The 27,336-nt window shown below is 42.2% G+C and overlaps 1 protein-coding gene across 3 annotated transcripts in view; it reads right to left on the minus strand.

Moving 5' to 3' along the window:
* exoc3l1 (exocyst complex component 3-like 1) overlaps positions 1 to 27,336 on the minus strand; it is a 103,614-nt gene that overhangs the window by 45,127 nt on the left and 31,151 nt on the right. For all 3 annotated transcript variants that reach the window (XM_073069717.1, XM_073069718.1, XM_073069716.1), the window contains exons 2-4: positions 20,662 to 20,822; positions 8,746 to 8,965; positions 620 to 1,292 (exon numbers count right to left, since the gene is read on the minus strand). In XM_073069717.1, the coding sequence (XP_072925818.1) occupies positions 620 to 1,292; positions 8,746 to 8,965; positions 20,662 to 20,822 (1,054 nt within the window). The remainder of the gene's footprint in view (positions 1 to 619; positions 1,293 to 8,745; positions 8,966 to 20,661; positions 20,823 to 27,336) is intronic.

Raw genomic sequence — 27,336 nt, forward strand, 5'->3', positions numbered from 1 at the left:
CCAAATACTTGTAGATCCTATCTCTTAGTATTCCTTCCAATAATTTACCTACTACCGATGTCAAACTTACCGGCCTATAATTTCCCAGCTTACTTTTTGAGCCTTTTTTAAACAATGGAACTACATGAGCTATCCTCCAATCCTCCAGCACCTGACCCGTGGATATCAACATTTTAAATATTTCTGCCAGGGCCTCTACAATTTCAACACTAGTCTCCTTCAAGGTCCGAGGGAATACCCTGTCAGGTCCTGGGGATTTATCTACTCTGATTTGCCTCAAGACAGCAAGCACCTCCTCCTCTTTAATCTGTATAAGTTCCATGACCTCCCTACTTGTTTGCCTTTTTTCTATAGCCTCCATTCCAGTTTCCTTAGTAAATATAGATGCAAAAAACCCATTTAATATCTCTCCCATTTCTTTTGGTTCCATACATAGCCGACCACTCTGATCTTCAAGAGGACCAATTTTATCCCTTACTATCCTTTTGCTCTTAAGATCCTTGGATCTTAAACCATTGGTTTTCTCTGCTTGTTGAGATTACAAGCAACACCATTTACCATTTGGATCATTTCTCAAAGTATTGCATGTCTAAAGGTGATCACTTGCCCTGCCACATACCTGTGGTAGACATGTCGGATCCAGTGCAGCACAGTGTAGATTTCACCCTTCTCCAGGTCCCAGGATATTATATCCTGCAGATGTCCTGAGAGGCAAGTGTGGTGGAGCACGGCGTAGGTCTGAAGGATGTTATAGTGCGGAGGACAACATTGAACCATCAAGTGTTTTACTACTTTCAAATCATTGAGGACATTGTTCTGTAAGGCTGATAAATGATTTGCCAGGCCTGGCCCCTTCGTGTCTGTGTGCCTTGCTCTGAACTGCGCTGCGGTTGATTGCTCAATAACCTTAAAAAACACCTGTCTCAGGTTCTTGGGCCGTCCGGGGGGGAGAAATTTGTGTTGGCTTTGACTATCCATGGTCACCTGGTCGATCTTCTCCTCCCGCTCAATCACGCGAATAGCCGAGACAAAGAGGGCAGGGTCCTGCTTGACCAAGGTCAGGCCGCAGCTCACAACATCCCAGAGTTCCTTAGCGAGGTCCTCATTGAGCTGGCCAACACCACTGAAGTATGACAGGACGACTTGCTCGCCTTCCGTCTTCTGCTTGCCGGCTCGATGCAGCTGGTAAAGGATGTCATCACGCCAGCACTCCATCTCCATCAGCTTGGTGTGTGCCTCCAGCAGCCTCCTCTCCTCAATCAGCTGCTGTGTCTCAGCCACAACTTCGGGGACTGCAACAAACAGCTCACACAGATTGATAGCACTTAACATTTCAGACTGACAAGTCACTTCATATTTAATCCAAATTATGTGCTCACAGCAAACCTTTATTTACTCATTCCCCCATCCCTTGTTGTAGACTTCCTCCTTAGAGCCACATGGTTATATAGCACAGCAAGAAGTCCAACAGCCCAACTCCTTCATGCCAACCATCTTAACTGAGCATGAGAGTCATAGAGCAACACAGCTCAGATATTAAGTAGAGTTTGGGCCTGCTGTTGCTGTAATGGCATCAACACTGGACTTCAAGGCAAATGGTCCTGTGTTCAAACCCAGCCAGGTCCCAACCTGGGCAGCAGCAGTATCTGCACAGAAGAAAGGCCTGGCAATCTACTTCTGTACCTTGCCATGAAAACCCTATGGAGTGTATGGTCCATGAGGTCACGTAGAGTTGGATTCGACAACAACTGAACAACAATTAAAGGGAAGCTACCTGTAAGAATAAATTGTGTGTGATTTTTCTGAAGTTGTGGCGTGCAGGCTTTTTGTATTGTTGGGGGATAGAATCATGGAGCCATAGAGCACTACAGTTCAGAAACAGGCCCTTCAGCCCATCTTCAGGTGGTGGTAGAGTTAGATACATTAGGGGCTTCTAAGATACTTAGCCCACATCCACCACTTCCACTGGCAGCTCCTTCCACACTCTCATCATCCTCTGAGTGAAGAAGTTCCCCCTCATATTGCCCTCAAACATTTTACCTTTCATCCTTAACCCGGGACCTCTAGTTCGAGCCTCACCCATCCTTACTGGAAAAAGCCTGCTTGCATTTAACCTATCTATATCCCTCATAATTGTGTATACCTCTATCAAATTTCCCCTCCTTCTACGTTCCTTGTTCCATTTACTCGTGTTTGATCCATATCCCTCTAAACAAAAAGTCTCCGATTATCCATTCAAATAGAACATAGAAGTCATTCACTATAACCCAGTGATACTTCGGGAGATCATCACTGATCCATTTGACATCACTGTGGTCACTAACTGTCTCAGGGTTCTAAAGGCAGTACCATTAGAGGTGTTGAATGCATCAATGATTATTTTCAAAACTTCCCCAGGTTCTGGGACAGTGCCAGTGCATTATGGTGGAAATCACTTCATTGCTACTAGAGAAAGAAGAAAAGTTAGCGTGAGATCATATGGTAGGAAAATGTTAAATTCCATTGTTACGGAGTTTAATAAATGATAAGACAGAGTCAGCTTGAAAACAAATCCTTTTTTTAAGAAATCTCATGGGATTTATTGTTTTAGGACAGTAACAAACAGGTTAAGTAAGGGGGAATCAGGGATTTTAAAAAATTTATTGTGATACAGCACAGAATAGGCTCTTCTGCCCCTTCAATCTGCACAGCCCAGCAAACACTGATTTAACACCAACCTAATCACAGGACAATTTACAATAATCAATTAACCTACCAACTGGTAGGTCTTTGGATTGTGGGAGGAAACCCCGGAGCACCCGGAGAAAACCCACACATTCCACGGGAAGGACATACAGACACCTTACAGATGACAGAACTGAACTCTGAACTCTGACACCTCGAGCTGTAGTAACGTCGCACTAACTGCTACCTTATTGTGGCGCCCTGTGCTATAACTGGGTTTTCAAAAGACATTTGGCAATGGGACATTTAAAAGTTCGTTACATAAAATTTCCAGTGGATATTGTCTGAGTAAAATATTGTTAGATGGAAAGATGCTATTTCATGTATCCAGATTGCTGGTGATGTATTTGGGTTTTGGAAAATGCATGAATGATTTCCCACTTTCAATTTGTCTCCAGCTCTGGTTTAATTTAGATAGCCAGGTGAAACTTTTTAAGTTGTCAAGATAAGTAGGTTTTTTGAAAGTATGCCAGTTAAGATATTTTATGTTTCAGCTTGAAAAAGAGGACCATGTAACTGAAAAGAGGTAAAAGAAATAGGAGGTGACAATGGAGTATGACCGTGGGAGAGAGGGAGGGATGGGGCTTGTTTCACTTTTGTTGTTTCTTGTGTTCTGTGTTGTTTGCCAAGCATGTCAGTACGATAGGTTGGTCTGGGTTGTGTGACAACACATGGGCTGTCCTAAGCACATCCTTGGGTGTGTTGGTTGTTAACTCAAATATCAAATACCGCTGTATGTTTCAATGTACTGGTGATAAATAAACTTGAATCTTGTATGTGGGGCACAAAAAGTCCAGACAGAGATGTAGTCAGAGTGGATAAATGACCAAGAGGGTAGCAGAAGAGATAACGAGAGTGGGGATAAGAGAAAATTAGAATTGGGAGATGGAATTAGATGTTGAAGTGGAGAGTGAATATAGGGAATTATTTTGAGAAGAGCAGAAAGCTAACAAATGGTCACAGGAAGCGGGAAGGCAAATGAGCTATGGACTTTACTGCATGAAACATAAAATTTAAATGTAAGGCAGTCTTGATCGGATTATATCAGTTCTTAAAAAAGGATATACTGGATGTGGAAACATTGCACCTTGGACCAACTAGACTGATTGTCAAATATTTCCTTGCAACATAGAGGAAGGCCATGCTGCCCATCGAGTAGACACCAGCTCTCTTAGAGCAATCCTATCACTGCTATACCCCAATAACCCTCTCACACTCCCATTAACTCTACCCTGATTCTTCCACTATACTAGGGATAATTTACCATGACAAATTAACACTCCCAAACAGTAGGCCTTTGGGGTGTGTAAGGAAACCGGGGCACCTGGAGGAAGCCCATGCAGTCGGAGAACAACATAAATTGTCAGTAGGATGAAAGTAATCTGAATGTACTCCATGGTTAATGAAAGAAGAAAGCTCATGCAGTCAGAGGACAATATAAATTGTCAGTAAGATGAAAGTAACCTGAATGTACTCTATGGTTAATGAAAATAAGAGTCAGAGGATCATGCAGCAGAGGGACACCGCCTTCGTCCATCATTTCTGTGCTGAGTTTTCAGCTCATCTACGCTAATCCAGTTGTCTGCATTCAGACCATAGCTTTCTATTCCCATCTAACTGCCTTTTTAAGTCAGAATCAGAATCAGGTTTAATATCACCGGCATAGGTCGTGAAATTCATTGTTTTGCAGCAGCAGTGCAATGCAATATATAATAATAATAATAAAATATAAATTACAATCAGAAATATACATGAAAAATAAATATGAAAAATATATGAAAAATAAATTGAAGAAGTAGTGCAAAACGAGAGCAAAAAAGAAAACGTAAGTGAGCTTGTGTGCATGGGTTCATTGTTCATTCAGAAATCTGATGGGGGAGGGGGAAAAGCTGTTTTAAAGCATTGAATGTGTGTCTTCAGGCACACATTCCTTCTTGATGGTAGCTGTGAGAAGAGGGTAACGATGGATTTTTGAGGCATCACCTTTTGAAGATGCCCTCGATGCCCTAATACTGTAATACTGACATCTCTACCAAAGGACAAAAACAATTCCTCCTGCTTAGTCAGTCATCTGGCTGCTCCCTCCCAACAATCTCTCTGTACCCAAGATAAGAAATTCCAGGAAAATATTTGTTTCCTGTTTTAAGTAGGAAGAACAAAGAAAGCACTGTCCACATAGCAACAGGGAATCTTTAGGCCAAAACCAGGCAGGAAAGAGGTGGAGGTAACTATAGCTGGGATGACTGCTCCATTCTAGTGCATAGATCTAGTTCTGAAGAGAGAATCAATGATGTCTGTTTTCTCACTGTGAATTTATTTAACATCAGCCTCAGCCAAACATCACCATGCCACCAACAAATTAATTTTTGATTGGTTTCAATCTTGATTGCAATCATATCCAGTGAATAGCTTTGTGAATGAAGAATATATCAATTTACCATTGGAATGTGACCAACTTTGGTAGCGTTCCACTTCATAGCTGCAGCAAGAAAATCTTCCCATCATCTGCAACAATCCTTCCAAGAATAAAAGCCATTGAGGGCTGTCAATAACAAGATATGTTGCTTCCCTGTAACTTCCGCCATCTTCAATGGGACCCTACCACCCCTTACCTCCCCCTCCACTCTCCACTGTCTGCAGCTATCATTCCATTAATCCTGATACAGCCTCCTCTGTGTTGGTGAGATGCGACATGTTTGCTGAGCACCTCCACTCCATCCACAAAAAGGGAATTTCCCTGTGGCCAACCATTTTAATTCCTATCCCCATTCCTGTTCCGACATGTTGATCCACGGCCTCCTCTGCTGCCATGGTGAGACCAGTCTCATGGTGGAGGAGCAACGCTTTATATTCCGTCAAGGTAGCCTCCAACCTGATAGCATGAATGTTAATTTTGCCTCCTGGTAATTTTTTCCCCCTCCCTTTCTTCTTGTTCTATTTCTCCACTCTGATCTCTTATCTCTTCATCCTTCCCTACCTCACCCACCTGGTTTGTCCTCCTTCCACTCTCTGACCTTCTTATTCTGGCATCTTCCTTCCATTCCTGATGAAGAGTCTCAGCCCATAGATGCTGCTTGGCATTTTATGTGTGTTGCTCTGGATTTCCAGCATCTGCAGAATCTCTTGTTTATGATCTTCCTTCAACGGCTTGGGAATTCTAGCGTCATAGAGCTCTGCCATGCAGAAACACACCCTTTGTCCCATTTAGTCCATGCTGAACTGTTATTCTTCTTTGTCTCTTGTCCTATCGACCTGCACCTGGACTGTAGACCTCTATACCCCTCCTGTCTATGATTCTCTCCAAACTTCTCTTAAATGTTGAAATCGAACCTGCATTCAACACTTCTGCTGGCAGCTTGTTCCACACTTGAACCACCCTCTGAGTGAAGTTCATCTGAAATGTTTCCCCTTAGGTTCATCCTTAACCTATGACCTCTAGTTCTTGTCTCACCCAACCTCAGCTTAACTATTTAAACATATTTATTATTCAATTTATTCTCCCTCCCCAACCTGTTTCTGTTCCTTACATCCACCTTACGCTATCTGCCCTTCTACATCAATATGGCTGGAACATTGATCATTGTACTGGGGTGTTTGGAAGGGTAGTGTTGGTCTGGTCACTGGTTGTGAGTGAGCAATTTTGTCCAGTTTTCTGGCCCTTCACTGAAACTACCATCAAATTTCTGAATAGACAATGAACCAACCTATGAACATTACCTCAGTATTTTTGCTCTCTTTTGCACTACTTATTTAATTTAATATATATTTCTTATTGTAATTTATAGTTTTTTATGTATTAAACCGTACTACTGCTGCAAAACATCAATTTTCACAACACACGTCAGTGATATTAAACCTGATTCTGATTGTACAAAGGGACAGGACACTACAGGTTTGCTCATTAATAATTCATTCAAACTTCAGTGGGTAAAAGTGCTGTCTGTCCAAGAAGAGGTACTAATTTCTGATCTGTGAACTTTTCCTGCGGTTCAGTCTCAGACAGAATGCTTTCAGGCAAAAGCGCTACGGCAGAGATTTATGTCAGCAATTCTGCTCAGTGATCCCCTGTATACAGAGGGAGCCCGTCAGTGTTTGCCCAGTCGCCGGATGAGGCATCAGACTTGTTGCAATGAGTCAGTGCTGTCCTAGTGCCGGTCAACATAGATTCCACCAGCACAAAAACAGTTTCTTTGATCTGCTACATGCTGACCTTTTAGCCAACCGGCATTCATCCTATGTGCAAGTTAGGATCTTTCAATGCTTTGTTTATCTCAGTGTCTGTCTAAATGCCACTTAAACATAGTGATTGTCTCTGATTCCAGCATGTTTCAGGTAGCATCTACTCTTTGTGTTATGAAAGCTCTCTCCTCAAATCCCATAGAACCATAGAACATTACAGCACAGTACAGGCCCTTCAGCCTTCCATGTTGTGCCGACCCATATAATCCTTAAAAAATGTACTAAACCCACACTACCCCATAACCCTCTATTTTTCTTTCATCCATGTACCTGTCCAAGAGGCTCTTAAATACCCCTAATGTTTTAGCCTCTACCACCATCCCTGGCAAGTCATTCCAGGCACTCACAACCCTCTGTGTACAAAACTTACCCCTGATGTCTCCCCTAAACTTCCCTCCCTTAATTTTGTACATATGCCTTCTGGTGTTTGCTATTGGTGCCCTGGGAAACAGGTACTGACTATCCACCCTATCTATGCCTCTCATAATCTTGTAGACCTCTATCAAATCCCCTCTCATGCTTCTACTCTCCAAAGAGAAAAGTCCCAGCTCTACTAACCTTGCTTCATATAACTTGTTCTCCAAACCAGGCAACATCCTCGTAAATATCCTCTGCACCCTCTCCATAGCTTCCACATTCTTCCTGTAATGAGGTGACCAAAATTGAGCACAATACTCTAAGTGCTGTCTCACCAGAGATTTGTAGAGTTGCAACATGACCTCTCTACTCTTGAACTCAATCCCCCTGTTAATGAAGCCTAGCATCCCATAGGCCTTCTTAACTACCCTTTCAACCTGCATGGATGTATGGATTTGAACCCCAAGGTCCCTTTGTTCATCCACACTCTTAAGTAACTGACCATTAATCCTGTACTCAGTCTTCTGGTTTGTCCTTTCAAAATGCATCACCTCACACTTGTCCGGATTGAACTCCATCTGCCATTTTTCTGCCCAACTCTGCAGCCTGTCTATATCCTCTTGTAACCTTCAACAACCTGCAGCTCCATCCACAACTCCTCCAATCTTCGTGTCATCCGCAAACTTACTTACCCATCCTTCTGCCTCTACATCCAGGTCAATTATAAAAATCACAAATAGCAGGGGTCCCAGGACAGATCCCTGCGGCACTCCACTAGTCACCGACCTCCAGGCAGAATACCTTCCTTCTACAACTACCCTTTGCTTTCTTCCTTTAAGCCAATTTTTTTATCCAAACAGCCAAGGTTCCACTTATCCCATGCCTCATGACTTTCTGGATGAGTCTCTCATGAGGGACCTTGTCAAATGTCTTTAAAACTCCTTCCTCTCACCCTGAAGCTATGATGTATTTGAAACCCCAATGAGGCATCAGGAATTTGACCACCTACCCTATCTGTACCTCTCATAATCTACATCCACCTATCCTGTCTTAGCCTCCTTCACTCCAGGAAAACAAGACCAACCTAACCAGTCTCTGCCCAAGATGGAAGTTCAAATTGTGCTGCTGTATAATTTACAGTTAATTTATGTGAACATTGTGTATCTGATGCTATGTGGCTGAGATGCTGCTGAAACTAAGTTTTCCATTGCTCCTCTGACCAGGAACTTGACCTAGACTTTGACTTCAAGCATCCTCCAATCCACGTGAACTGGGGTGGTGAGGCCATTCGGTGTACTGGGTCAGTAATTCTGGCCCAGCCAGCCTCTTGGAAAACAGGACTTGTTAGAAAGCTGATCACATCAAAATCCTTAAATAGGTGGGAAACGGGAAGTAGGCAAGTGGAATATTCAGCAGGCTCCTTACCTGAGAAGACTTGATGCAGATTGTGCACTGCAGTGGACAACTGGACATGGTCAGAAACCAGCCCACTCAGCTGGCTGAGGCTCTCGAAGCCGTTCACCTTGTTCTGGCACTCCTCTTGCACCTCCACCATCGTGCGGCACACAGCTCGGACGTCATCCAGTGAGGTTCTTAGCTGCCCGAGGCCTGTCCCAACCCCTTCCAGGTAGGACTGAACAGCAGACTGCGAAACAAAAGAGCAGCCATTCCCTCAGGCGGACAGTGAGCGCGTGTACTCGTGCAGCTTTGGAATACCCCTCTCACCATTCCCAGCTGGGGCTCACAATTCCTCCCCATCTGTACCCTAATGGTCGGGATACTCAGTATCGGAAAAGAAAAGAAAAATGCAGTTTCAGCTTCACCTCACCTCCCACCCCTCCATCGGAACCATACACTTACTCTTCAGCCAGTCATGCCTATGTGTAAGGAAAGACGTCAACTTGATTTGTCCTTGGTACGTGTACAAATATGCAAAATAATGATGATGAGATGATAAGCTGGCATTGATCATGTGGATAGTCAGAGGCTTTTTCCCAGGGCTGAAATGGCTAACACAAGAGGGCACAGTTTTAAGGTGCTTGGAAGTATGTACGGGGGGATGTCAGGGTGAGTGCATGGAATGGTCTGCCAGTGACGGTGGTGGAGGCGGATACAATAGGGTCTTTTAAGAGGTTCCTGGATAGGTACCTGGAGCTTAGAAAAATAGAGGGCAATGGGGAACCCTAGACAATTTCTAAAGTAAGTACATGTTTGGCACAGCATTGTGGGCGAAGGGCCTGTACTGTGCCATACTGTTCTATGTCTATGTAGAAAAATAGAAAGGAAGAGAGAACAGCATAGAAAGTAAGACTAGAAAAGGCTGTTCGTCACTTGTGATTCCTCTGAATAGATTGGTTCAGTGCTTGGTTATGAGTTTTATTTTGTTTGCTTCTCTATCTCTATTAAGCATTTTCCATCCTTTTTGTATTTCACTCTTTACTGTAATAAATTAATTGCATAATCCTTAACGCATGTACTGTGCTTCATTTGTATTTGGATACCTCTTGCTGCTGAATCAGGAAAGAACAAATTCCAAAAATATTTTATGTTACACAATGCTAAATCTTTGAAGGAGCCTTTCCGTGAAAAGTATCATAGAAATTTACACTAGAAGGTCATTCAACATGCTGTGTGCATATTGGGCAAAAATTCAGATGAATTCCATGTCCAAGTACAGGGAAGCTTTCTGCCTCCACCAACCCCTGTAAGAGTTAGGTATACCAACTACTGACAGGGTAAACAAAATTGCTCAAGTCTGATCTAATCCCAACTAAGTTAAGTCTGTATCCTTTAGATGTTGCTCTTTCAGTTCTTTCTGTTGGCCCGTATAAGTGCCTCAGAATTTTAGGTATCCAAACCAAATCTTTGTGTTCCAAACAGAAAAGGACTTGCTGAGACAGCCTTGTATAATGACTACACCCTCCAATCCTGCTAACAAGATCAGAGACATGATTGCATGTTCCCTGAGACTGTGTGGCTTTCCCTGGGTATTCTGCTTCACTCCTACACCCCAAAGGTATGCAGGTTGGTTGTGTAGGTGAGTGGGAAAATCTGTGTGCGAGCAGTTGATAGGAACATGGGGGGAGTGAAATGGGATTAGCAGAGGATTAATGTAAATCAAGGGTTCTTAACGTTTTTAATGTCATAGATCCCTTTGGCAAACTGGTGAAGCTGGATTACAAAAGAAACCAATTATATTCAGATCCAGTTATCAAAATACTAAAAAATAAATTTGTGATATAGTAATATATATAAAATGCTAAATTTCATTTGGAGATTTATTAAAATAAAGGTGTAAATTTTTTTCCCATCCAAGTTTACAGGCTCCCCAGAATCTATCCACAGACCCCCGAGGGGCCAATGGACCACAGCTTAAGAACCCGTGGTGTAAATGGATGCTGGATGGTCAACATGAACCCGCTGCACCAAAGACCCTCTGCACCTTCTCTGCTGTTATTCTGCTTTCTCTGGAGTGACACAGACAGCATCGTACAAAAGGCTTCCATTCTGAAATAAAGGAAGTCCCTTTCTTGCCTCATAACCTTGTAGTTTTTATGCTTGCAAGCATTATTCTAACTTACTTCTTCATGTATGTTATCCAGCCTTTTGTAATACACTGTATGCTGAGTAACAGGTAAAATTCCTTGGTTAAGATTCCTACTACTATGCTGTGAGGTAGTTTATATTAGCAGCTTTCTGCTAAAGGCGGTGTGCCATGCTGGAAAGTGTGTTTTGTCTTTAAAGATAAAGACACATGTTGTCCAACTTTGGAATGTGAGTCAGCCAATCAGGTTTGTGGATGTGAGAGAAGGTCCCAGAGAGCTGTGGGGAAGAGTTTCTGAAGGACAGTAGTCTGATTTGGGGTCTTTTTGCTGGAAGCTGTGGAACAGGGCACAAGGGATAGAACATAGAACATAAAACATAGAATAGTACAGCACATTACAGGCCCTTCGGCCCATGATGTTGTGCCGACCCTCAAACCCTGCCTCCCATATAACCCCCAAATGATGCCACAGAAAGCTGTTGGAAGGAGAGATCCCTTTACAAGAAGTGCTTTGTGCAGATGAATGGCCACAAGGAGGAAGAGCCAATACTCCTGAGAGAGTCTGTCTATTTGAGATGGATTCCAAGTGAAGTTTAGAATGTGGACGGTGCTGTCTAGCACGTGAATAAAAGATACACACCCGAAGACTCCAATATGATCTCCAACGACTATGTGCACATTGGGCCCTTTTCTTTTCTTTTTCTATTAACTGTTTGATAAAGATGAACTTGGTAAATATACTTCCTTTATAATTTTATTCTGGTGTATGATCTGTCATGTCTGGGCTACCAATAACTGTGTATGGGCAGTTCTTACACAGTATTCACTCAAATCGAGGTTTCCTTAAACGGAACATCATGACATTCCTATTTGGTTGAACCCCAAATCACACCAACCCTAGATGTACATTGTTTATGAAAGGTGTCCTTCTCATCACTGAGTCTGTGGCTGTTAGCAGAGTTAGCTAACGAGCCAAGTTTGTATATAAACCCTTGTGAGAGTGTTACACAGGAAAAAATTCTCTTGCTCCTCACTTGCCCTGGATTAGTTTCCAATTGTCTTGTATATGACCTCTAAGCACTAACCTTCCTGCTAGTGGAAACAGTTCCTCCCTTTCTCTCTTAGCAGAATTCATCTTAATTGTAATATTATAAACAGCTTCATCAAAGTCACAAATCTTCTCACTATTGAGGACATAGTCAAAACGTGATGCCTCGAAAATGCAACATCCAAGGTTAAGGCCTCCCACTGCCTCATCTCATTACTACCATTGGGGAGGAGGTAAAGGAGCTTGAAAACACATACTCAGCATTTTAAGAATAGCTTCTTCCCCACTGCCAGCAGATGTTTGAACAGACAATGAACACATGAACACTATTTCACTATTTTTGCACTACTTATTTATTTTTTTAAATTTGTAGTGTATTTTATTTATTACACAGTGGTGCTGACACAAAACAACAAATTTCACAACATCTGATAGAGGTGACCTAATAGAGGTGTATAAACTGATGAGAGGCAATTGATCGTGTGGATGGTCAGAGGCTTTTTCCCAGGGCTGAAATGGCTAACACGAGAGGGCACAGTTTTAAGGTGCTTGGAAGTAGGTACAAAGGAGATGTCAGAGGTAAATTTTTTACACAGAGAGTGTTGAGTGCGTGGAATGGGCTGTCAGCGATGGTGGTGGAGGCGGATACGATAGGGTCTTTTAAGAGACTCCTGGATAGGTACATGGAACTTAGAACAATAGAGGGCTATGGGTAACCCTAGGTAATTTCTAAGGTAAGGACATGTCTGGCACAGCTTTGTGGGCCGATGGGCCTGTATTGTGCTGTAGGTTTTCTGTGCTTCTATCTTTCAGTGATAATAAACCTGATTCTGAAATTTGGAATATTGCTTAGAAGTTTAAGGAGATTTGCCATGTCATCACATACTCTTAAAAAAACTTAAATCAAAGTAATATTGAAAATATCCTGGCTGGTTGCATCATGCATGGTCTGGTACAGCAATTCCAACACACAGGAATGCAACAGGGTGCAGGGAGTGGAGGACACAGACTGGTCCATTACACACACAGCAATTCCCATCAATGAGGTGCTGGGTCATCAAAGATCCTCACACTCCAGGTCATGCTCTCTTCCCACTGCTTCCATCAAAATCCTCCGCATTCAGAAACAGCTACTTTGCTCACAACCATAAGATTTTTGAACCAACCTGTGAAACTTTATCCCTACTTCAGCAACTGAACACTATGGGGTACCTCTTGCACTACCATAGACTTCTCTCATTGTGTTTTCTTTTGCACCAATGTCTTAATTGCACAGTCTGTTTTCAGTTTGTGTAATTCATGTATAATCATTATTCGGTGTTTGATCTAAACTTATGTGCCTGTGATACTGCTGCTAGCAATTTTTTTATTGTACCTATAACTTGCGTGCGAATGATAATGAAAGTCAACTTGACTTTACTACATATTCCTTTAATCCTCTTTACTCTATGTATAACTTTGGTTTTTCTGCCCTCTCTACATATCATCCCCTGTCACCTCAGCTCTGCTACATTTCTGTTGAACCTCCCTTGCATTCTCCTGAGCATTTCCGAAAGATAAGGGGTCCTGTGAGTTCTGTTTATGGAGGAGTGAGTAGCCACAATGGAAATATTTCAATGCTGCAAGGCAGAGTGAATATGTTAGTAACACACGCAAAATGGTGGAGGAACTCAGCAGGCCAGGCAGCATCTATGCAAAAAAGTACAGTCGACATTTTGGGCTGAAACCCTTCGGCTTTTTTCTCCAGTGCTGCTGAAGGGTTTCGGCCCGAAATGTCAACTGTACTTTTTTCCATAGATGCTGCCTGGCCTGCTGAGTTCCTCCAGCATTTTGTGTATGTTATTCGGATTTCCAGCATCTGTAGGTTTCCTCTTGTTTGTCGAGTGAGTATCTGTTTTAGAATCATAGCTAAAAAAGTGAAACTAAGCACTTGTGTTTCCCAAACTATAAGTATGGCATTACTGAATCTTTGCAATGGTTTTCACTGGATGAGACTTGGTCGTGGATATTCCTGTCCCCTCAGAAGTCTAGCTTCATGATTGGTGGTAAACCAGGCAGACCTGAGTTTTATAAAGCTGAAATATAATCTCACTGTACTTGAACTTAATCTCCCTGCTAATGAAGGCCAACACTTCTAACACATTCTTAACCACTCTATCAACCTGCAAGGCAACTTTGAGGAATTGAGGGAAGGGTTAAGTACCGTCCTTTTTACCTATTGCGGGAGATTTCTGTGATCGTTTTGGTAGTGGTATACATTCCACCTCAGGCCAATGTCAATCAGGCTTTAGATGATCTGAGCAAAATGCATGAAATAACGCATCCTAATGCTTTCACCATCATTTTGGGAGATTTTAACTAGGCCAGTCTGAAAAAATTACTAAGCAATTACCTTCAATAGACCACTTGAAATACCAGAGGAAACAACTCACTGTACCATTTCTACACCACCATCAAGAATGCCTACTGTTCTATTTCACGCCCTCACTTTGGGAAGTCTGATGATCTGGCTGTACTTCTACTCCCTGGGTATAGGCAGAGACTGAAGACTGCAGCACCAGTAGTGAGGACCGAGAAGGTATGGACAAGGGAAGCACAAGAGTGTCTATAGGACTGCTTTGAATCGGTGGACTGGACTGTATTCAGGGATTTGTCTTCAAATCTGGATGAGTCTGCTGCAGTTGCTATTGACTTCATTAAAATCAGTGTGGATGAGTATGTGACTTATTGTACATTCCCAAATCAAAACTGTGGATGAACCAGGAGGTACATCGTCTGCTGAAGTCTGGCAACGAAGGTCTGTAAATCGACTAGAGCTCAGCATTTAAATTCCATCATTCCCACAATCCTGATTGAGAAGTTACAAAACTTGGGCCTCTGTACCTCCCACTGCAATTGGATCCTTGACTTCCTAACTGAAAGCCCACAATCTGTGTGGATTGGTGATAACATCTCGTCCTCGCTGACAATCAATGCTGGTGCACCTCAGGGGTGTGTGCTTAACCCACTGCTCTACTCTCTCTATACCCATGACTGTGTGGCTAGGCATAGCTCAAATACCATCTATAAATTTGCTAATGATACAGCCATTGTTGGTAGAATCCCAGATGGAGATGAGAGGGCATATAGGACTGAAATATACCAACAAATGGAGTAGAGTTGCAGCAACAACCTTGCATTCAACTTCAGCAAGATGAAAGAGCTGATTGTGGACTTCAGGAAGGGTAAGATGAAGGAACACATACCAATCCTCATAGGGATCAGAAGTGGAGAGAGTGAGTAGTTTCAAGTTCCTGGGTGCCAAGGTCTCTGATGATCTAACCTGGTCCCAACATATCGATGCAATTATAAAGAAGGCAAGACAGTGACTATACTTCATTAGGAGTTTGAAGGGATTTGGTATGTCAACAAATACACTCAAAAACTTCTATAGATGCACCATGGAGAGCATTCTGACAGGCTGCATAACTGTCTGGTATGGGAGTGCTACTGCACAGAACCAAAAGAAGCTGCAGAAATTTGTAAAAACCCCAAGATCCTTTGTTCCTCCATACTGCCAAGAATTTTGCCATTTACCTTGTTCAGCCTTCCAATGTGCATCACTTCACATTTTTTTCTGCATTGAACATCATTGGCCACTTTTCAGCATAACTGAGCATCTTGTTGATGACCTGTTGAAACGTTGCACTTTACTGTTTACCTGCATTGCACTTTCTCTGTAGCTGTTACAGTTTATTCTACATTCTGTTATTGCTTTACCTTGTTCTACCTCATTGCACTGTATAATGATCTGATCTGTTTGAACAGCAATGCAAGACATGCTTTTCACTGTATCTCAGTATATGTGACAATAATCTACCAATTGCCAATTACCAATCGCTACTCTTCCCCACAGTGCAGCGACTTCCCTGTTTTTATGGGTCACCGAAGCCTGGACTCATACCTTGCCCTACTGTCCTGTTTATTATTTATTGTAATGCCTGCACTGTTTTTGTGCACTTTATGCAGTCCAGTGTAGGTCTAGTATAGCTTTCTCTGTGTTTTTTTTTTTATTACGTAGTTCAGTCTAGTTTTTTGTACTGTGTCATGTAAACCATGGTCCTGAAAAACGTTGTCTCATTTTTACTATGCACTGTACCAGCAGTTATGGTCGAAATGACAATAAAAGTTGACTTGACTTGACTTGACTTGATTAATGGACACCATCCCATTTTGGCAGCAGAAGAGGGCAGTTCTCTAGGTGGGACGCCAGCAATCAGCACTCAGTTCCTGGTCTGGAGGTAGGGGCAGCAGCAGGAGGGTACCCAGGGGCAATACAACTGCAGCCCAGACTATGGGAAAGGTTAAGTCCTTGCGGAAAGCTTGGTTCTGGTTCAGCTTCGGGAGGAATCATAAGATGGTCACAGAGAGAGAAGACAAAGGTTTATGAGTAGGTGGGGCATTGGCCAAAGCTTGTGCAAGATATCTTAAGACCATTACCGCATTCTTCATTGTAGATTCTAGTGTGGTCGGCCCAGTGGCATATTTACTAGAGCTAATACGTCACATCTGCAGTAACCCATGCTCGAGGCTAATCCCAGCTACTGTCTTTGTGGAATTTGCACATTCTCCCTGTGTCTATATGGGTTTCCCTGGGTGCTCCAGTTTCTTTCTACATCCTAAGGACATGTGGTTTGGTAGGCCGATTGGCTGCTGTACATTGTTCTTCCTGTGTAGGTAAGAGGTAGAATCTGGGGGTGAGGTGTTGCGCTTTGATGGGACCATGTGGAGAATAGGTGACAGGGTAAGTTAGTGGGGTGGGGGGAATGGAATGGCACTGAGAGCCAGCAGGACTCTATGGGCTTAATATGTTCCTTCTATGTCTTAAGGAAATGTAGAATTTCAATCAACATATCGCAGGCTAATTGGCCATCAGTTCTCTCTCTCCCTTCATTTTTAAGCAGTGCAGTTACACTTAGTGCTTTCAGCTTCTGAAAAGCGTGACACTATTACAGTACCAGCTGTAAGATCGATGTTCGATTCCTGCTACTGTCTGAAAGGAGTTTGTACATTCTCTGCATGACCACGCCAGTTTCCTCCCATATTGCAAAGACATACACATTAGGGTTAGTGAGTTGTGGGCACGCTATTAGAGTGCTGGAGATATGGCGATACTTGCAGGCTGCTGAGCACAATCTTCACTGATTTGATTTCACGCAATCACCCTATTTCGCTGTACTGTATGTTTTGAGATACATGTGACAACTAATGGAAACATAGAAAACCTACAGCACAATACAGGCCCTTCAGCCCACAAAGAACATGTCCCTACCTCAGAAATTACTAGGCTTACCTATAGCCCTCTATTTTACTAAGCTCCATGTACCTATCTAAAAGTCTCTTAAAAGATCCTATCATATCCGCCTCCACCACCATTGCCGGCAGCCCATTCCAAACACTCACCACTTCTGAGTAAAAAACTTACCCCTGACATCTCCTCTGTACCTTCTCCCCAGCACCTTAAACCTGTGTCCTCTTGTGGCAACCATTTCAGCCCTGGGAAAAAGCCTCTGACTATCCACACAATCAATGCCTCTCATCATCTTATACACCTCTATCAGGTCACCTCTCATCCTCCGTTGCTCCAAGGAAAAAAGACTGAGTTCACTCAACCTATTCTCATAAGGCATGCTCCCAAATCCAGGCAACATCCTTGTAAATCTCCTCTGCACCCTGTCTATGGCTTCTACATCCTTCCTGTAGTGAGACAACCAGAACTGAGCACAGTACTCCAAGTGGGTTCTGACCAGGGTCCTATATAGCTGCAACATTACCTCTTAGCTCCTAAATTCAACTCCATGATTGATGAAGGCCAATACACCATATGCCTTCTTAACCACAGAGTCAACATGCACAGCTGCTTTGAGCGTCCTATGGACTCGGACCCCAAGATCCCTCTGATGCTCCACACTACCAAGAGTCTTACCATTAATATCATATTCTGCCATCATATTTGACCTACCAAAATGAACCACTTCACATTTAACTGGGTTGAAGTAAAGTTATTCTTATCTCTAAATCAGTGGAACTTTGCAAAGTGACAATCAGTCCATCAGTTTTCTCCATAACATGCAGATCATCATGGTTAATTAAACCCAAAATTATAATGTTAGAAAGTTTTACCTGCGGAGGAATGGAAACGATTTTAAAAAAGAAAATTTGAAAACAAACACTATGCAAGGAAGGGGCGGGCTGGACACAGGACAGACAAGGAGAGAAACGCAGCATCGATTAGAAGCTGAAGACACGAACTGTGAAGAACCATAGAACATTACAGCACAGAAATAGGCCTTTTGGCCCTTCTTGGCTGTGCTGAACCATTTTTCTGCCTAGTCCCACTGACCTGCACCTGGCCCATATCCCTCTATACACCTCTCATCCACGTACCTGTCCAAGTTTTTCTTAAATGTTAAAAGTGACCCCACATTTACCACTTCACCTGGCAGTTCATTCCACATGCCCACCACTCTCTGTGTGAAGAAGCCCTCCATAATGCTCCCTTTAAACTTTTCCCCCTTCACCCTTAACTCATGTCCTCTGGTTTTTTTCTCCCCTAGACTCAGTGGTAAATGCCTGCTTGTGTTCACTCTATCTATACCCATCATAATTTTATACACCTCTATTAATTCTTCAATGCTCCAGAGAATAAAGTCCTAACTTATTCAACCTTTCTCTGTAACTCAGTTTCTCAAGTCCCAGTAACATCCTTGTAAACCTTCTCTGCACTCTTTCAACCTTATTAATATCCTCCTGTAATTCAGTGACCAAAACTGTATACAATACTCCAAATTCGGCCTCACCAATACGTTATACAACCTCACCATAACATTCCAACTCTTATACTCAATACTTTGATTTATAAAGGCCAATGTATCAAAAGCTCTCTTTACTACCCTATCTACCTGTGACGCCACTTTTAGGGAATTATGTATCTGTATTCCCAGATCCCTCTGTTCTACTGCACTCCTCAGTGCCCTACCATTTACCTTGTATGTTCTAGCTTGGTTTGTCCTTCTAAAGTGCAATACCTCACACTTGTCTGTATTCAGCTGCTATCTGCCATTTTTCAGCCCATTTTTCCAGCTGGTCCAAATCCCTCTGCAAGTTTGAAAACCTTCCTCACTGTCCACTACACCTCCAATCTTTGTATCATCAGCAAATTTGCTGATCCAATTTACCACATTATCATCCAGATCATTGATATAGATGACAAATAACAATGGACCCAGCACTGACCCCTGTGGCACACCATTAGTCACAGGCCTCCACTCAGAGAAGCAATCCTCCACGACCACTCTCTGGCTTCTCCAATTGAGCCAAAGTCTAATCTAATTTACCACATCACCATGTATACCTAGCGACTGAATCTTCCTAACTAACCTCCCATGTGGGACCTTGTCAAAGGTCTTACTGAAGTCCACGTAGACAACATCCACTGCCTTCCCTTCATCCACTTTCCTTGTAACCTCCTCAAAAAACTCTAATAGATTTGTTAAACATGACCTAACATGCACAAAGCCGTGTTGACTCACCTAATAAGTCCCTGTCTATCCAATTACTTGTAGATCCTATCTCTTAGTATTCCTAAGTACTAAATTTAGTACTAAGTACTAAAAAGTACTGTATTTGCACTTGTAGATGTACTGCCTGAAACTGAAACTGAAGTTAACTATAATACTTGAGAATAGGAATTATATTTGGTTTTGAACTAACTAGGGATAAGTAAGAAGGAGAGATTAGTCTGTAAACTTTTAAATAGGAAATAACACTGGATATAATTAGTTAGAGAAATTGGAGTAACAAAGGTTATTCTAATGAAGTTCACTGATTCTAACTAAACAGTAATTTGGCTTTTGTTGATATCTGAGATTTGGAACCTAAACAGAATGTTGAATTTTGAATTGTTCTTGCTCATGTAAATATTTTGTACATTTTTTTTTCTTATACGCAAAACCTTATTTCCAGAAGTGTGTGGTTTCTGTTCATCGTCTCCTTTTCCTTACCTGGACTCTTCTGATGGCCTACTAGCACCTAGTGTAATTTGATTTTCTCTAAAGAGTGGATGACGAGTCACACACGGTAAGACTGGTACTACTCAGGTGTTACAATCAGTTCCTGCAGATCTATTGGCTTCTTGTGTAATTAATAATTCCAGTACTGTTCATTAATACTAAATCCTTACAGATTTTTACATTGCTAATGTGAAGCTACACACAAAATATTTGTTTAATTCCTCTCACAAACAAGAGAAAATCTGCAGAGGCTGGAAATCCAAGACACACATAGTCCTGGCTTCTAGACCCAAAACGTGGACTGTACTCTTTTCCAGAGATGCTGCCTGGCCTGCCGAGTTCCTCCAGCATTTTGTGTGTGTTGTTTATTTTCTCTGCCATTTTCCTTCTTCCCCTGTACCTCCTGTCTCTGGCTGGCAAGGATCCACATGAACTACTGTCAATCATTTCACTTTTACCTATGGCTGTAACACAGAAATTTTGTTTCTGTATTCCTTGCTGAATTTCTCTCACAGTCAGCCTTCACCTTCTGCAGCATTTTTTTTGGTTCTCATTCTTCAACTTTTCCTTTGATCTGACACTACCCTCAGCTACTCTTTTAGCTGATGGATGGACCGCTTTCACACCCTAGTGACACCTTTGGCAGTGCATTAACATGTTGCAGCCTCACTTTCACACATGATCCCATTCACACTTACCTTCAGCCTGGACTGAACAGAGGACGTTCTTTGGGTTTCCCTCTTGCGGTACTGGCCCAATCTCTCTAATTGGTCTGGACGGTAGAAGATCCCTGAGGCCCATTTTAACGCAGCTCCACGGGCCAGCTTCTCAGCTTTCTCCAGCTCGGGCCATGCACTGTCTAGCAGAATCAGAATCAGGTTTAATATCACTGGCATGTGGAGTAAAATTTGTTAACTTAGTAGCAGCAGTTCAATGCAATACATAATCTAGCAGAGAGAGAAAAAAATAATAAATAAACAAGTAAATCAATTACAGTATATGTATATTGAATAGATTAAAAACATGCAGAAACAGAAATACTGTATATTAAAAATAAGTGAGGTAGTGTCCAAAGATTCAACATTCTTTTAGGAATCGGATGGCAGTGGGGAAGAAATTGTTCCTGAATCGCTGAGTGTGTGCCTTCAGGCTTCTGTACCTCCTACCTGATGGTAACAGTGAGAAAAGCGCATGCCCTGGGTGTTGGAGGTCCTTAATAATGGATGCTGCCTTTCTGAGACACTGCTCCCTGATGACATCCTGGGTACTTTGTAGGCTTGTACCCAAGATGGAGCTGACTAGATTTACAAACCTCTGCAGCTTCTTTCGGTCCTGTGAAGTAGCCCCTCCCCCACACCCCATACCAGGCAGTGATGCATCCTCTCAGAATGCTCTCCACTGAACAACTATAAAAGTTTTTGAATGTATTTGTTGACATGCCAAATCTCTTCAAACTCCCAATGAAGTATAGTCACTGTCTTGCCTTCTTAACAGAGGGACGGGAGTGTTAAAAAAAAAATCCCTTCCCTTCTATATATAGAAAGTTTATTTTTATCTTTGAAATACCAAAAAGACTATATCATTTTGGTCTATTTCACCATGTTGGTTTCTGACTAGTTGGTATGAATCCTGTTGGGGCCTTCCAAGTGGTAGGCCTCTCCTCTGACCCTACTTGAAGCTGATTGCTTCCCTTTTACTCTTATTCAAGGTCCAGAAGGTATGCTTGTCACAGCTTTATCTATATACATACTGTAGTTCATAGAAACATTAGCAATGATTGTTATAGAGTCGTTGGGTTATATAGCAAGGAAGCTGGACCCTCAGCTCAACCTGACCATGCCACCTAAGTTGTTTTATATAAGCTAGTCCCATTTTCCTGCATTGAACTCTGTCTAGACCTTATAATATTCAATAGGTTGTAATCTTATCTTGAATGACAGGAATTCTGAAATCTGAATGATTTGAAGCCAGATTTGAGGTGATGAGGTAAACCTGAGGTGATGAGCTACAATTGGAGTTTACCGCATATCCTCTAAACCTCTTTGACAAAACATGTTCTCAGTATTTTTGTTTTGCACATTGACTGTTTGTCAGTCTTTGTTTATTTTTTTTGTAGTTTCTATTTCATAGATACAGGATGGCAAAATAGCACAACACCACTACAGTGCCAGCAACCTGGGTTCAATCCTGCTGCAGTCTATAAGGAGTTTGTATATTTTCCCCATGACCATGTGGGTTTCCTCCTGGTGCTCTGGTTTCCTCCCACATTCCAAAAATTCAAGATTCAAAAAAGATTCAAAAACTTTATTGTCATTCTAACCGTACATCAGCTCTGCAGGGCAGAATGAGACAGCGTTTCCCAGGAGCAGTGCAATCATCACATAACAAACGCAACACTAAATAATAAACATAACAATAAATAATAAAACACAACAGCCACATGTCAGTTAAAAACAAGTTATAAGTGTCCAAAGCAGAGTCAGGTAGAACAGCTATTTAGCAGTCTGACTGCCTGTGGGAGGAAACTGTTTAGTAGCCTTGTGGTTTTAGTTTTGATGCTCCTGTAACGTTTACCTGATGGCAGAAGAACAAACAGTTCATGGATGTATGAATTAGCAAGTTAATTGGTCACATGGGAGTAATTATGAAGCGTGGGGTGGTTGGGCTGGAAGGGCCTGTAACCGTGTTGGATCTCTAGATAAATTAATAAATAACAAAACACATTGATGAAGGTAGAGCAGTGGATGTTGTGTATATGGATTTCAGTAACGCATCTGATAAGATTCTCCATGCAAGGCTCATTTAGAAAGTAAGGAGGCATAGGATCCAAGGAGACCTCGCTTTGTGGATCCAGAATTAACTTGTCCGTAGAAGGCAAAGGGTGGTTGTAGATGGTTCGTTTTCCACATGGAGGTTGGTGACCAGTGGTGTGCCTCAGGGATCTGTTCTGGGACCCCTCTTCTTTGTGATTTTTAAAAATGACCTGGTTGAAGAAGTAGAAGTGTGGGTTAGTAAGTTTGCTGATGACACAAAGGTTGGAGGTGTTGTGGATGGTGTGGAGGGCTGTCAGAGGTTACAGCGGGACATCGATAGGATGCAGAACTGAGCTGAGAAGTGGCAGATGGAATTTAACCCAGATAAGTATGAAGTGGTTCAATTTGGTAGGTCAAATTTGAAGACAGGTTATAGTATTAATGGTAAGACGCATGGCATTGTGAAGGACCAGAGATATCTTGGGGTCCATGTCCATAGGACACTCAAAGCTGCTGTGCGGGTTGACAGTGTTGTTAAGAGGGCGTATGGTGCGTTGCATTCATCATCTATGGGATTGAGTTCAAGGGCCGTGAGGTAACGTTATAGTATATAAGACCTTAGTTACATCCCACTTGGAGTACAATGTTCATTTCTGGTCATCTCACTACAAGAAGGATGTGGATACTATAGAAAGACTGCAGAGGAAATTTACAAGGAAGTTGCCTGGATTAGAGAGTGTGCCTTATGAGAATAGGTTGAGTGAACTTGGTCTCAACTAGGTTGAGAGGGTGAGAGGTGTATAAGATGATGAGAGGCATTGATTATGGGATAGCCAGAGGCTGTTTCCCAGGGCTGAAATGGCTAACGTCAGGGGGCACAGTTTTAGGGTGCTTGGAAATAGGTACCAAGGGGATGTCAGAGATAAGTTTTTCACACAGAGAGTGGTGGGTGCATGGAATGCACTGCCGGCAGTGGTGGAAGCAGATACAATGAGGACTTTTAAGGGCCTCTTAGATAGGTACATGGAGCTTAGGAAAATAGAGGGCTATGCAGTAGGGTAATCCTGGACAGTTTCTAGAATAGATTACGTGGTTGGCACAATATTGTGGGCCAAAGGGTCAGTAATGTGCTGTAGATTACTGTGTTCCATGTAAATAATATTTTATTTCTTTATTTTTCTTGTAAATGCCTGCAAGAAAAGAAATCTCAAGGTAGGATATGATAACACATACCTCTATCTATTTTGACAATAAATTAACTTTGAATTTTGAAACTTTTCCTATTCATGTACCTTTTTCCATGTCTTTTAAATGTCATATCTCTATCCACCTCTACCATCTCCTCTGGCAACTCATTCCACATAGTCACCACCGTCTGTGTGAAAAACTTACCCCTCAGGTCTCATTTAAACTTATTCCCTATTGCTTTCAACCTCTGTTCTTTGGTTTTGGACTCCCTTAAAGATTGTGGTTGTTCACCTCATCTGTGCCCAATACAATGTTATAAAACTCTTTAGATTAGGGGTTCCTAACCTGGGGTCCATGGACTCCTTGATTAATGATATTGGTCCAAGGCATAAGAAAGGTTGGGAACCCTTGCTTTTAGGTCACCCCTCAGCCTCCTATGCTTCAGGGAATAAAGTCCCAGGTTATCCACGCTTTCTTCATAACTTAAATCCTTCAGTCCCAGAAACATCCTCATAAATATATCTATATCCTCTCCGGTTTAATGATATTATTTCTATAGCTGGGCGAATAGAACTGTATGCAGTCTTGTACACCACAGCTCCTGACCAATAAAATCAAAGATGTCAAATGCCTTCTTTGCCTTCCTGTCTACCGGAGTTGCCACTTCCAAGGAAAACGATCTCTCTATGTAGGCCTTACTAAAATGCAACACCTTGCAATTATCAGAACTAAAACTCTACCTGCCACTCCTCAGCCCAATTGTATGTAATCTTAGCAAACAGTCTTTGCTTTGGGAGAAAACTCCTGTGTGATCTTCGGTATTTTTGTACATTGATATGACCGGTGGTCATAGGGTCATTGAGCACTACAGCACAGAAACAGACCCCTCAGCCCGTCTAATCCTGATGAAACATTACTCCCCCAAACTCCCCCCATACTCCCCCCCATTATGTGCTTATCCAAATTTCTCTTAAATATTGAAATTGAACTCACATTCACCACTTTCAATGGTAGCTCATTCCACACACTCACTACCTTCTGAGTGAAGAAGATCCCTCTCTGATTTCCCTTAAATATGTCACCTATCACCCTTGACCTATGGCCTCTAGTTCTAGTCTTATCCAACCTCAGAAGAAAAAGCCTGCTTGCATTTATCCTATCTACTGTATACCCCTCATAATTTTATATATCTCTGTCAAATTTCCCCTCATTCTCCTGTGCCCCAGTGAATAAAGTCCTAATCTATTCAACCTTCCCCTATAATGTGGGTCTCTAGTGCCAGCAATATCCCTGTATTCTTTCAGTCTTTCAACGTACTATGCCGCCTCAGACCTGTGACCACGTGACACCTATTGGGCAGCTCAGGTGAGCTCTGACATTGCTCATGACTTTGATGGACAGACTCACAAAGATGAAAACTATTCTGAGCAGCAGGAAGTTACACAAAGGTAAAGCAAACCTTATTTCCTTCTCTAACACGTCAAATACAATGTTCGTGCCCAAGGTCACCAGGAGCCAAGCTAAGCTCACCCAGTATCACATTATACAAAGAACTCTGCGTACTGCAGGGTAAAAATATAACAATGTAAACTTACCATGGAACAATTGCATAACTCTTCTTATAAATGGAATAATTCAAATTCCATTGTTCTGTTTTCTATTTTGATATTTTCTCTTTTCTAGATATTTCCAACAAAATCAAGAGTGTAAGATTGCAACAACTATTTTGTTAGTTTATATGACGAGGGCATCTGCATTTTCGCTCATCCTGAATGCCTTTGGGAAGCTGGTGGTAAGCTGCTACCTATTGACGTCAAGACTCTGACTGTGCTGTTGAGGTAGAGAAAGCTGCAGTTGGACACAATGAAGATGGAGGAACAGCTGACCAACACTGACTGGTCAATAATCAGGTCACTGATGTTCAGCCAGATTCCTATCAGGCTCCAATTAGCTTTAGATATTGTGCTGACTTAGAAATAACTACGTATACAAGGGAGGATTTCTATAGATGAGATAAGAATGGCCACCCTCGACTTTGAAGGTGCACCTGACTGATAATGTCACTGAGATGGCCTGTGCAACAGGGAGTCAGGGATGAGTTACAGAAGCAGCAATTCATCATTCTACAGAAAATGAATTTCAACCTCCTTCCTGTCTTGTTTACCACAATGTAACTGATTCAGATTTATTTATCCAAAGTACATTAAAACATACAGTGATTTCTGTGAACAACCAACACAGCCAAGGGTGTGCTGGGGGAAGCCCTCAAGTGTCGCCACACACACCCACATATAGCATACATACCATGTTCCGCAGAACAACACAAACACAAGAAAATAGAACATACAAAGCAACAAAACAACAGCAAAACAAGCCCCACGCCTCCCTCCCACCCACCCGCACGTACACATACGCAGTCCCCTAACCCCAGAACAGATCTCCAGCCTCCGGCAGACCCATGAATCTGGAGACATTGGACTTTTGACTCCCCTAGTGGACTTGCAGAGATTCAATGAACAGGCATTGTTCAACCTGCAGCAGACATGCGTGTACTTTCTCCTCTGGAGACACATGATGTCAATAAAAAGGTGTACTTCAAATTTATTTTTTTGCTCTGGGAACATGGGAAACAATACCAAAGTACTTACTGCCCAAAAATTGTGTCTGATTTCTTGCCTCCGAATTTTCAACAATCATAACACTGTAAGACATCAGAGCAGAATAAGGCCATTCAATCCATTGAGTCTGCTGCACTAATCCATCATGGCTGCTTTATCATCCCTCTGAACCCCATAACCTTTAATACCCTTTCTTGTCAAGAATTTATCAACCTACACTTTAAATGTACCCTGTGACTCATCCTCCACAGCTGATATGGCAAAAAATTCCACAGATTCCCCACTCGCTGGATAAAAAAAATCCTCCTCATCTCTGTTCTAAAGGGATGTCCTTGTATTCCTCTATCCTTGTATTTGTCCTCTGGTCCTAGGCTCTCCCACTGTAAGAAACTTCCTCTTCATGTCCACACTATCTCAGTCTTTCAATATTTGATCGGATGCAATGTTATCTTGAATGACAGGAATCCTACAATCTGAAAGATTTCAAACTGGATTTGTAAGCCTGTGGTTATGAGTTACAACTGGAACCAACCATAGTGGAATGTAATGTCAACATTAGATTAACAGCCAGAGTTGTTAGGAACATAGAAACATAGAAAACCTACAGCACAATACTGTTGTATTACTTTGTAATACTTTGTTGCCCACAAAGTTGTGCCAAACATTAGAAACATTAGTTGTGCCTTAGAAATTACTATACTTCCCCATAGCCCTCTATTTTTCTAAACTCCATGTGCCTATCCAAAAGTCTCTTAAAAGACCCTATCGTGTCCACCTCCACCACCGTTGTGGCAGCCCGTTCCATGCACTCACC

The sequence above is a fragment of the Hemitrygon akajei genome, chromosome 17 (genome assembly GCF_048418815.1).
Source record: "Hemitrygon akajei chromosome 17, sHemAka1.3, whole genome shotgun sequence".
NCBI lineage: Eukaryota > Metazoa > Chordata > Chondrichthyes > Myliobatiformes > Dasyatidae > Hemitrygon > Hemitrygon akajei.